Genomic DNA, 13,046 nt, shown 5'->3' with positions numbered 1-13,046 from the left:
TTTCCTTTAAACAGGCATATACATTTAACATCCCAAAATGTGTTATCCAAGAAATTTTGAACTTTCTGCAGGTCTCAAAAATACACGAAGCTGATGACCACTCTCTAGATCAACATTAAAAAGGTGTTAAAAATTCCCTTGCCATCCTTTGATCCTGACATGACTCCCCATAACCTATTCTTGTTCCTCTTCTTGAAAACAAGAAGAAAAGACATTATTTTAATGCATTTCGCAAAGTGAAAGTCTTGCACCAAGGCTCCGAAGAACAGAGAAGGAGCTAAACTATAAATTATCATCTACCATCAGCAATCATCATTTCCTGCTTTCAAGAACTCACAACAGTCATATCAACTGACCACTTCCATCCAAATTGCTACATTTAACTTGCTTCGTTTTCTGCCTTATTAAAAGCAATATTCATGTGTCCGTGGTTCATAGCTTTTTTCTGCCATTTAATATTTCTCTATGAACCCGTTCGGTGACACTAACTTGTTAAAAGTAGCATCTTTTTAAGTGTAAAACGTTTTCTACATACTGGTATTAAGCGAATAAATTTTTCATCGATAGCAATTTTTTTTCTTTTTACTATTAGTAGTACTTTTCCAATTTTGAATTCATGATTATTTTAATTTGAAATTTAGTTTTCTTCCTTAATTTTGTTTTCTGTCGTCTATATGTTACGTTATGTAGTATGTTAGTGTCTGTATCAATGTATATTTTTACATTTTTTTTGTAGGATGAAAAATAGACGACATGCATCGGAAATGTAAAGGTGAGCTAAATTATTCATGACTAAGTCCTATAGATGCCTATTTTTTTTTTTGATGATAGTCACATGTTCCTATAAGTACAAAAAGAAAAGTACAGAATCAAAGCAAAATCTTATTTTATATCAGAAAAAATTGTACATTGAATTGTTTTTTCAGTTCACATTTTTCCGTTTCATGAACTTGTAACTGAAATTCTAGTTACATTCTAATGAGGAGTTATTAAATTGTTTTGAAGGAAAAACAAAACAACAACAAAAAATATGATATAAAACGCATGAAAGAAAATGAATTAAATTCAAGTTTCAAACTTAAGATAATACAATTGTAATATCAATAGAATGAAAGTTTTATTTAAAACAATACATTCTATCTTCGTACTGTTTATTTGTTTGATATCATCAAATTTTTACTATTAAGCAAATATTTACTTTCTCTGGAATAAACTCTGGTTCAAGAAAATAGATAACCGTAAATTTAATCATAAAATTTGATGATTCTGAATACAACTTCTATTTCTGGTGTTCTTTCTTATGTAACTAATTTCATTTCCTGATTAAGTTGTCGTCAATTGTCTTCCTTATCAAAAACTAGTGATCTTTGTGATAAACTAATTCTTTGAAATCTATATATTGCATTACAAGTTTTTTTTTTTGTTTTGTTTTTAACCGTCTCTAAGACACGTTTTTCTCATTCCTACTATTACCAGTTAGTTATGTATGTCGCAATATTTTTACCATCCAGGGAGTTCTTAACCTTTTCCAACCCACGTAACTTTTTTTTCTGTCATTGAATTAACGTACCTCCTACGAAATATAGGAAATTTAAATTAAAACTAAGAAATTATATTTTTATGAACGTTTTAAAGTTGTATTGAATATCTAGTCATATTGAATCTGTAGTGACCGATTCCTCTTACTTGAGTCTCCCTGATATCAAATTCGACCTTCTTGCGAGCTAAAAATGACTTTCGGATGAAATTACGTAACATTTCTGAGAATTTTAATCACATTTTAAGAAAGAGCAGAAGGATCAAACAACCATCAGAAGGGATTCCGAAATTTTCATTCTTTTTTATATTAAAACCACGAAAAGTGTAACTAATTACTTAAATTTTTATATGCGCTCCAAAATCGTGATATTCTTCAACTTCACAAGGTATGTAGTAAGATCTCGTGATTTTTTATTCTGACCCGCTGTGAAATAATGCCAGTGAACTGAAGAGGTTTGAGTTTAACATTTCGGCTATCCCATTCATTTTATAAGGCATCATTAAAAAATGATAAAAATGTAGTATTGTTGTAGAATGATTTCTAATAATAATTTGAGTCACAATTTTTATATTCAACTATTGTGTGACTGAATGCAATATTATGCCTCGCGTTATTTTTAAGAATTACTACATATAAACAGCTGGTTTCTGTGATAATTGTATCGATAATTTTATTGCATCATGAACCGCAGTAATTTTTAAGTTAGAAAATTTAATTTTCTGAGTTTCTAGCGCAATGTGTCAATTTTATTTAATTGAAAACGATGCTATTTCTTACTTTAGAATTCTAACATAAAGGATTTTTATTCATGTATTGATTTTTTTTTTTAATATTATTTGTCTCATATCTCTGTCTATAAAAAAAATGTACTTCCTATGCCTAAACCGAATATTCAGTGAACGATTTAAATTCTAGAGAGTATCATAGTATTTCTTGCGTGCCAATCACGTAGAAAAAACTCAAAGAATAATAATGGAGCTATTCATATCGAATTTGTGCAAACTTGATTCTTAATGCTAAATAGCAAAAATAATAGATAATAAATAAATACGTAGGTTGATCAATAAATACTGATCATATTTTTTATAGGTAAATGAAAAACCAAGGAACATAAAATTGTGTATGTATGCATAGAGAGATAGGTAAAAAATGAATCGGTGAAAGTTTTAGGATCATGACATCTGTAATGTGGCCTCGACAGACATCCAAATACTTGCAGTTTCGTTTTCGCATAAAGAAAAATGGAAGTGCTACGCGATGAACAAACCAGATACTGCATAGAGTTTTTGTTTACACTTAAAAAAATTGGTTGCTGAAGCATATATGAAGCAGTGAGAAGCAAACGGATGTAAGTGGCAAAATTTAAAAATTTGGAGATTACCAGTGCACATGGCAAGTGAAACTCGAATCTGTCTTGGGGCATGAGATAGCACTAGTAGTCCTAATAGGTGCTGTTATACAGAATAAATTAGAAAAACTTTTGAATGAAAGCCTACCAAGGACCTTATCTTTAAATGCGTTTTACTCAAAGCTTGAAAATGTTCACTTACATCCCTTTGCTTCTCACTGCCTCATATGATGTTACAGGAAGCTCAACGAGGGCCTATACTTCCTTTTAGCACAGATAGAAGACGGTTCCGAATGTTTAAAGATTGGTGAAAATCAGTTTCAAAGGAAGGTGAACCAAGCTTTCTGGTAACTTCTGTATGCGAAGGATTCCAAGATTGCTCATTCCCAACGAAAAGAGAACGCGTGTGGAGGTTTGTTCGTTGTACCCCCTCCGCCATACGTCAGATTTAGCTCCTCGTAATTTCTTTGTGCTTCCAAATTCGAAGAAACACATCCGGGGGCGGCCATTTTCTCACCTTCATAGGCAGAGACCGAAGCTGCGAAGGTGGTTAGTAGGTGTCTAAAATAGGTAGGTTCCCGAGTGTGTTTGACGAGTTGAAAAAAAGATGTGACAAGTGTATTGCATGCAATGGAGACAATTTTGAATTATTTGTGTAGGTAATAACTGATACAGTATATATACATCCGAAGTTAATTGCTAATTGAACTTGCACACATGTCCAAATAATGCGAACTTGGTATTAATTAAACGTCATTAATAAAATTAATAAAACTCACAGTACACCTGGTGGATATAATCTCATTGTTTCCAGCAAGAAGTTCTCAATTTGATGAAAGCTATTCAGTGAGTTATAATTCAGTTTCCCCTAACAGGAAAAATAAAAGAAAATTAATGTAGAAACAAATTATTTTAGTTTAGCATGTTTCCTTTATTTAAAATCATTCAGCCTTTTTCGCTCGTCACTCATTTTCATTTGCCTTCGAGATTTAATATTAATAGAAAACTATTTTTAAATACTAATATTGTAAAAAAGAAATAAAAGTCAATTAATCAAGAAACCAGTTTTGAATAACCTTTAGTATAGCGCTAAAAATCTTAGTCAAACTCCAATTTTGTTGCGAGTTCTGGTCAACGCAACGACATTTTCTGAAATCGACACCCGCTTTTCTTCTTCACTTACTGTTTTACGCTGATTAATTACCATGATTGAAATACATTTCATTTTCGAAAGATGTGTGAATGTGAAAGTAATCATTATTAAATTACAAGAAACAAATGTCTTTGAAAAATGAAAGAATGCTAATATTTTACTTTCAAGAATAAAAAAAATATTTTAAAAATGTGTGGTTAAAGCAAAATTTGCCACCCCTGAAAATTTGCCGCCCTAGGCAGCTGCCTACTCTGCCTACTGGGAAATCGGGCTCTTTCTCCCGTAGAGAGATGAGACAGGGTGGAATTGCTACCTCCGGGTATCCTGTATCCAACGGTACTCGTATGATCCTGGGAAACGTTGACAATTCGGAAGAGATAAGGTTACACGGATCCCACACACAGACGCGCGTAGATTTGAATTATATAAACTAGTTGATTTGGAAACTTAATGCATTGGTTTGCCATTGTTATATAACTATGCAACTAATCACACTTTTCACTACCTTCTGCCCTTCATTATTGTGGGTCAATTCAAAATTGTTTCATTAAAAATTTTATTGATCTGCTAAATGTGTGTATCAAATTTCGTGACGGCGTTAACAGCCTAAATAATAATTTTATGTAATTATAGATAATTTTCTATTCTGTCTCGTTTGTTTCATCCTGTGGTAAAGTACAAAGAAACCAAAGACTCCAGTAAAACTAGTTACATCGTACTAAAAACCGACGAATGAAAGAGTCATTAAAATATTTTTAAACGTGAAGTATTTTTTTTTCAAATGAGCAGTTTTCGAAAGCGAAAATGAGAAGAATCTAATGAGAAGAAACTGTTAGATATTAGGGCTCGACCGATGGCATTTTTTGGCCGATGGGCCGATGCCGATTGTTGGCCGATTGTTCAAAGATGGCCGATGGCCGATGGCAGATTGTTTTCCTCCAAATGGCCGATGGCCGATGGCCGATGCCGTTGGCCGATGGAAAAAAAATCAAACAGAAATAAATTGATAAAATTGTCAGAGATTTAAAGGATGATTGATTCATTTCACTTTACTTCCTTTCTACGAATAAGGAATTGCAATCACAAAAAATAAAAAAAAATCAGATTTTCACCTAAATTTTTATTTTACGATCACCCAATTTAAACTTCACAAGTTTTTTCGGCACATCTGTACATGTTCCTAAGAACATGTAGATGACCGAAATATCCATTTTGAAAGCTTCCTCAGTTAATTATCGCAAATTCTCTTGTGATGTCTTCATGCGCGTAAACTTACGTCACTCAAAAACGTTATGAAATAGTAAGTTGAAAACTCATACGTACGTAGTATGATCTAAAGGTTAGAGGACAAGTTGTATAAAACCTTACCCTGAATAGTTCACATTACCGAAGCAAATCTATCTACAAAATAGTCACCTTGAACGACTATGCACTTCTGCCAATGTTCGTATAGATTTTAGAAGCGCTCCTGGAAGACATTTTCGCAACTTCCTGTAAGGCCTCTTGCGCTGCTGCTTTAACTTCATCGTAGGGAAGAAGGCGACTTTCATGTTGAGAATGCACGGTTCGATTGGTCAATACTCTGATATGACAAACAAATAACATAACGTTTCGTCGGACTTAGCTCCGTGTGACTTTTACCTGTTCCCAGCAAAAAAACATTTGCATGGACGCCACTTTCTTCCGTCAGGAGAAGATAAAGCTGCATCATAAGAAGGTAGCGAAAAATGGCTCCCAGGAGTGATTCCAAAAGTTATATGAACACTGGCAGAAGTACATAATCCCTCAAGGTGACCTTTTGAAGGTGGATGTGCTTCGGTAATGTGGTGAACAATTCTGGGTAAGGTTTTATACAGCTTGTCCCCGAACTTTTGGATCGTACTACGTACGATTTGTATAGGGTGTAGTTATGCTTCTCCTTTTTTGACAGCTGTATAATGAAAGAGAAAGAACAACAGCCAAAAAAAAAGAAAGAAAAAAAACAAAGAGACTGTTAATTAACCTACTGATTTTTTTTTTAATTGAACATATAACTAAGATTTCAGTAATATTGCAATAATGTATGGATTTAGGTACATTAAAAATAGTTTAAAAACATTAAATTATGTTGTTTAACCATTCAAAAAAAAAGAGAAAAGAATAAACTATGAAACCGTCAACAAATTACGCAATTAAATTGAAAAGATTGCACGTAGACATTTTTTAGTCATCAAATTAAACGAAAAAGATAACAGATAAATTACAATACTAAATCATAAAAGAAATATCTTTTTCTTATTTAAAATTTATGAATAGAAAATTTTGCATTTTTCAAAAAACTAAAACAGTGACATAAATTTTGCTGGAAAAAAATTGCCATGAAAAGAGCGAGGTTCTTAAAACGCAGCTATAAACAAAATCAATATTTACACAAAGTTAATAACTGAATACATATGACTACTTGATCCGATGTTTGCATACATAATATTGAACAATTAGATTGTTTAATCTTTTATGAAGCTTTACAAACAAGTTCAAATTAAATTGTTCAATTTAACAGTAATTTTCTGAAATTCAAAAAATTGCATAATAGAAAATCCTTGAAACTTTTCTATAAAAAACGAAAATAACTTATTCATTGATTTTATATAAATACATAAAAATAGTTACTTACAACAGAAAAGAAAATCGATCGCTATTAATGATACAAAAAAGATGGCGCATTACGAAATGGAGGGGGGGGGTGTCACCCTCTGATTTTGCAGTAACTCACACTTCGGCCCCAACCTCGGCCTAATATTTGCAGTACAGAACCGTTACCACCAACGCCTCGGAAGAGTTTCTGAATCTACTCCAGCATTTCCGAAGAAAAAATTCATAAGTCCCTTTGTTTTCCGAATTATGTCACCATTCAAAACGTCTTTAATCACTTTCTTACATTAATGCTCTAAATTCTTTCTAAACAATAGATAAAGCTTGAAAAAAATCTCTAATTTTATGAATGGTGTTAGTTTTAAACAACTCAGGAGTATAACTAGAGTTTAATTTCAGAAATTGAGGGAGTGGGAGGAGGGGCACACAAGTGTTCTCGGAAATTCAAAATAGTCGCAAAAAATAGAGTTCAAAATAATCATAAACTTTGAGCAAAAAAACCCTTCCGAAACTTGCACCCGAGTTTGTATTGACTTGCAGTGGCGGATTTAAAATACAGAGTGTTTTAAAATGAATAGCGGGGTTTTGCCATCTCATATTTGTTTCCATGGTCTCCAATTCGGCAATATATCACCAAATGACCGTCAGTCTGAGACGCTATCTTAGTTTTGCATTGAAATAAGTAATGAGTAGCCACAAAAAATGAGTAAACAGGCTTTTCAGAACACCCGATCGAAAACAAAAAGGGAAGTGCACAACTGGAACGTACGCACACCCCACACGCGAAAACTTATCCTTCTACAGTTTACCATTTTGGAGTTATGACTTATGAGAGATACTACGTACATCCAGCAGCAAGAAACAACGCAATAATTAACTTGTTTGGTACCTGAATGCAGTATTGAAAACTCTTTTAGGGGTGACTCAAATAAAAATTCCTACTGAAATTTAGTAAACAATTTTATATGAAAACAACTTTTACTTTGTATTAAAAGGTAAAACATCAAAGGTCTTTTTTTTTTCAAAAACATCGGCCAATTCCATCGGCTTTTCGAAGTTTTTAAGGCCGATGGGCCGATGTTTCTTGCAATTTAGCATCGGCCGCCGATGCCGATGCCGATGGCTAAATTGTTGAACCATCGGCGCCGATGCATCGGCCAGGCCGATGCATCGGTCGAGTCCTATTAGATATCGTTAAAAAACAATTTTGAAACTTTAAAAGAAGACAAAAGAATATGTTGCAGTACTCGTATTATCTCCAAATTTTTCGAATCGTCTGAAAAATTTGCCGAATAAGGAATTTTTTGGGAGATATCTGTGACATCCCATTGGGGCGCCCCTGAATATGTATCGTCATCCTGTCTTCATAAGCTTGACAGTTCAAATTTCGGGAACAATTTTTGGCATGTTTTTGAGTTTTTGCTTCTTTCAGGGGGAAGGGGGCGGCAGATTTCAAACCTGTGCCTAGGGGCGGCATGGAGCTAAATTCGGCCCTGGCGGGAGATATGAATCGAAAATTATACCATTAAAGTCCTCAAATTTCTAGCCGTTATAGCGTCAAATTTAGTGACATTTATCCGGTTTTGTTGCCAAATTTGGTGTGAAATTACAACGTGGTTGTCGAATTTGACTAAATATTTCGAAGTGACAGGCAAGGACAAGCTTCTTTGTACACCGCCGAAGGCAGGGTTTATGCCCAGTCGCCGCATGCAGTGAGGAAGGGGCAAAGCTGCCGAGCTACACTACTGAAGACGAGCCGCCGTAGGCGGTGAACAAGGATTAGCGAACAAAGTCCCTTAGTCTATAACACTATTAAAAACTATGCGCGTCTGTATGTGTGTGTATCTGTGTGGATGTCTCTGTAACCCTATCTCCTCCTCCCTACTAGGTCTGTGATGGTACGTTGGATAAAGGACATCTAGGCGAAGCGATTCCGCTCTGTCTCACCCGTTTAAACTTTAAGGGTCAGAGATAAGGGACAGGACATCCCGTCCTGAGGATATCCAGGGATGTCCTGAAACACTGGAAAGCAGGCACTGAAAAACACTGAAACTGCGGTGAGTGACAATCATCAATTGTCACTCTGCGCAGGTGGCATTGAGCCACCACAGGTGACGAGCGAAGCTATCAGAGATGGAGCTTCCCATTTGTTATTAAAATGTGTTTCTTAACAGATGCTGAATCAAGAACATTAAAAGAATTTTTTTCATTGTGATTATATGAAATGAAATTCTTTTGATGTTCTCAATGCAATTGCAGAATTTATTTTATCCATGTGAAAACGAGTACGTATTCTGATCACCGTGTCCTATTATTCGCGCTATCAGTTTTAAGCGTGAACGTTGGTCCATCCTCATTGGTTTACAAATATAGATAAAAAATGCTTTAAATAATACATAACCAATTACACCCTAAAAGTGAAATATTTACCCTTTCGTGGAAAATGAATATGATAAAAATAAATTTATAACGGGTAAACAACCAGAATAAATGACATACATGTTTTGCGAAGTTCTAAGAAACCCATTTATTTTTCCAAAAGTGATAACTTCTATGCTGCTAATTATCAGAGTGAAGCTAATTCAATTGACTGACATCCTAGCTCTAGCAGGCGAAATAAGTAGTATATACACGTGTTACATGGACTACATATCAACCTTTTACGAATGTGAAAAAATATGGGAGCGTCAAGACAGTAGGTAATAGGAATTTGTGCTCATTGATACCACAACCGCGTTCACATATTAAGGCAGAAGCAGGGACACGGGCCCAAAGCATCATAATTTGTGGGGCACCAAATATGCAGCCTGAAGCAAACGTTTTTTAAAAGTGGAGTCATTTAATGTCACACTAAAACAAAATGTAGACATTAAACCTGAAAAACACATTTCCATTTAAAATTGTATGTACCTTTTACAAATCCCAGCGTCACTCCATACTTAACATTATATTTACACTGGGGTGAACTAGCCACGACTCAGGATTTAATTATTTCTCATATGTTTTCCGGTAGTGAAAAATTTACGAATTCACCCTTGATTTATACTATTATTTTATTGATAATTTACGTTATTAATTCTTTGGATATTTGCGTCTAATTGCAACCAAGAAAATTTGATGACATCTTATAATTATTATAATTAAATTTTTTATCATTTGTACATTCTTTATGCTTATACTGTTGCTACTTTCTTTTGGTTACTCTAGTATGTAAGTATCAAAATATTTTCTAACTCACTACATAGTATAAGAGTGGAGGCGCATCAAATGAAGTTCGTGTCCAGTTTCCACAAAAGTCATAGTCGGACCCTGAACTTACCTCCCGCTTATATCGCATTCCATTTGTTTCGCCAGTAATATGTGCATCTGCTTGCCTCCGGCTTTCAACTGAAGTTTTTTCGGATTTCTCCCCAGAACGCTCTTTGCAAACATTTATGGAGCTCTAGGAGATCACCGCTTTTCACAAATGAAAGAAGAAATTACCTTCCGGGTATTTTCGAGCAGATGCAGCGATATGCAAGTACTTTGCCCAATCAGTTGTGTAGGGACTATATTTTTGCATGTTCGTATGATGCAATAATTTTAACATACTCAATTTCGTGTTATTCTCTAACACTTTACGAAAGCCGTTGTGATTAATTTATAGAGGGGGTAGGATTGCAACTATAATTTCCTGCTAGATTTTCTTTTTTCAAATATAACTCGTTTAATTAGTTGTACTTACTTCTTTTTTAAAATGTTGGTCGATTTCAGCTTGAATTCTTTTCTGGTATTCTGGATACTTCGCAAGAAAGTAAAAAGCATAACCTAAAGCACTGCTTATAGTTTCATATCTAATAAAAGTACATGAAAAAAATCAACAAATGTTTCAAGTTAAATAGAATGACTTTTAAATTATAATATAAATTAACTTAATGTAAACTAAAATATAAACATATTCTTACCCGGCTAAAAACACAACCAATGCATTTGCTTTGATTTCTACATCAGAAAGAATTCTGTCCTTCTGTTGCATCAGTCTACTGGAAATTTCTGTGCTGCCATTTTGGTTCACTAAGAATATGACCTATTTATTGTTCTAATGCATATATGGTAACATTAATGAAAATAGTTCATACATAAGTAAACGTAAATTATGATTTAATTTTAAATACATTTTTCACGTTGCTTTTAAAATATGTTTCATTGGCTATCCGATAAAAAAAAATTAAAAATAAGGTAAAAAATCCAGTAGTCAGCGTTTTTAGAGCTCTATTGTTAATTTTTATTAAACTAGAAATTTCAGCAATTAATACTACAACAAAAGCGTTGTTCAGTTTTATTATACACTTTTCTAATATAACTTCACTTAACTGTTTAAGAAAAAACAATACTTCATTTTTAAAAATCAAGTCGTCTTTAATACGAGCAGCTGCTCCATTAATCGACCTTTGAAACTCAGTGCTCGACCGTATATGAACCCAATGATCAGCCGTTTTATTTTCATTAATCTTATGAATATATGAGGCAGTGAGAAGCAAAGGGATGCAAGTGGACATTTTCAAGTTTTGAGTAAAACGACTTGATAAAGATAACATCCTAGATATGCTCTCACTGGAAAAGTTTCTAAACCATGCTGTACAGCAGCACCTACCAGGGCTACTAGTACCATCTCTGGCCCCAAGACATAGGAGGGGTTCCCCTACCATTGGACCTTTGAAACTCAGTGCTCGACCGTATATGAACCCAATGATCAGCCGTTTTATTTTCATTAATCTTATGGATATATGAGGCAGTGAGAAGCAAAGGGATGCAAGTGGACATTTTCAAGTTTTGAGTAAAACGACTTTATAAAGATAACATCCTAGATATGCTTTCACTGGAAAAGTTTCTAAACCATGCTGTACAGCAGCACCTACCAGGGCTACTAGTACCATCTCTGGCCCCAAGACATAGGAGGGGTTCCCCTACCATTGGACCTTTGAAACTCAGTGCTCGACCGTATATGAACCCAATGATCAGCCGTTTTATTTTCATTAATCTTATGGATATATGAGGCAGTGAGATGCAAAGGGATGCAAGTGGACATTTTCAAGTTTTGAGTAAAACGACTTTATAAAGATAACATCCTAGATATGCTTTCACTGGAAAAGTTTCTAAACCATGCTGTACAGCAGCACCTACCAGGGCTACTAGTACCATCTCTGGCCCCAATACATAGGAGGGGTTCCCCTACCATTGGACCTTTGAAACTCAGTGCTCGACCGTATATGAACCCAATGATCAGCCGTTTTATTTTCATTAATCTTATGGATATATGAGGCAGTGAGATGCAAAGGGATGCAAGTGGACATTTTCAAGTTTTGAGTAAAACGACTTTATAAAGATAACATCCTAGATATGCTTTCACTGGAAAAGTTTCTAAACCATGCTGTACAGCAGCACCTACCAGGGCTACTAGTACCATCTCTGTCCCCAAGACATAGGAGGGGTTCCCCTACCATTGGACCTTTGAAACTCAGTGCTCGACCGTATATGAACCCAATGATCAGCCGTTTTATTTTCATTAATCTTATGGATATATGAGGCAGTGAGAAGCAAAGGGATGCAAGTGGACATTTTCAAGTTTTGAGTAAAACGACTTTATAAAGATAACATCCTAGATATGCTTTCACAGGAAAAGTTTCTAAACCATGCTGTACAGCAGCACCTACCAGGGCTACTAGTACCATCTCTGGCCCCAAGACATAGGAGGGGTTCCCCTACCATTGGTACTGGTTATCTCCAAATTTTCAATTTTGCCACTTACATCCTTTTGCTTCTCATTAGGTTCGGAGCAGTTTTTTTTTTAAAAACACTATTATGAAATAATATTAATGTTTTTTTAGAAGCAGAATGATCTTAAAACATGTATTTTGCTTAAAAATAAACCATAATATCAATAACTTTTTTTTAAATGGGTGATTTTTTGGCAAAAATGACTGAAAATTACCAGTTAGGAGAAACACTGTATTAATAAAAATTAACTAGCTATAAACAATTTGCTTAGATTTTTTCACATGTATAAATATTACACATGAAACAGACCGCAGGTTAAGAAATATTTCAAGAATTTTAAGGTTTATGATAAATTACGTGACTTTATCCAGAAATTTCTCAAAAATTTGTCACCCTTTTTCGGTAAAAAAGCTATAAATCAAAAAATATTTCATCATTTACATAATCTGTAGTCTATTCCACTCACAAGTACTTACAAGACAGGCATGCCAAATTTCATGCTTGAATACTGAATAGTATTTGCAAAATCATGTTTTCCGTAGCCAGTATCGAGAAATAATTGCATTCTTCAAAAAATGTAAGTAAAGATTCGACTTAACACGCGTTATACTGCAGAT

General features: G+C 34.3%; 1 protein-coding gene across 1 annotated transcript in view; it reads right to left on the bottom strand.

The window, feature by feature from the left end:
• Positions 1–13,046, bottom strand: part of LOC129219084 (uncharacterized) — a 78,727-nt gene that overhangs the window by 41,151 nt on the left and 24,530 nt on the right. The window contains 3 exon segments of the mRNA XM_054853402.1: positions 3,668–3,756; positions 10,397–10,505; positions 10,617–10,725. Coding sequence (XP_054709377.1) covers positions 3,668–3,756; positions 10,397–10,505; positions 10,617–10,725 — 307 coding nt within the window.

This window comes from Uloborus diversus, chromosome 3 (assembly GCF_026930045.1).
Source record: "Uloborus diversus isolate 005 chromosome 3, Udiv.v.3.1, whole genome shotgun sequence".
Classification (NCBI taxonomy): domain Eukaryota; kingdom Metazoa; phylum Arthropoda; class Arachnida; order Araneae; family Uloboridae; genus Uloborus; species Uloborus diversus.
Note: the sequence above shows the minus strand (reverse complement) of the source record. Positions and strands in the feature narration are given on the sequence as shown.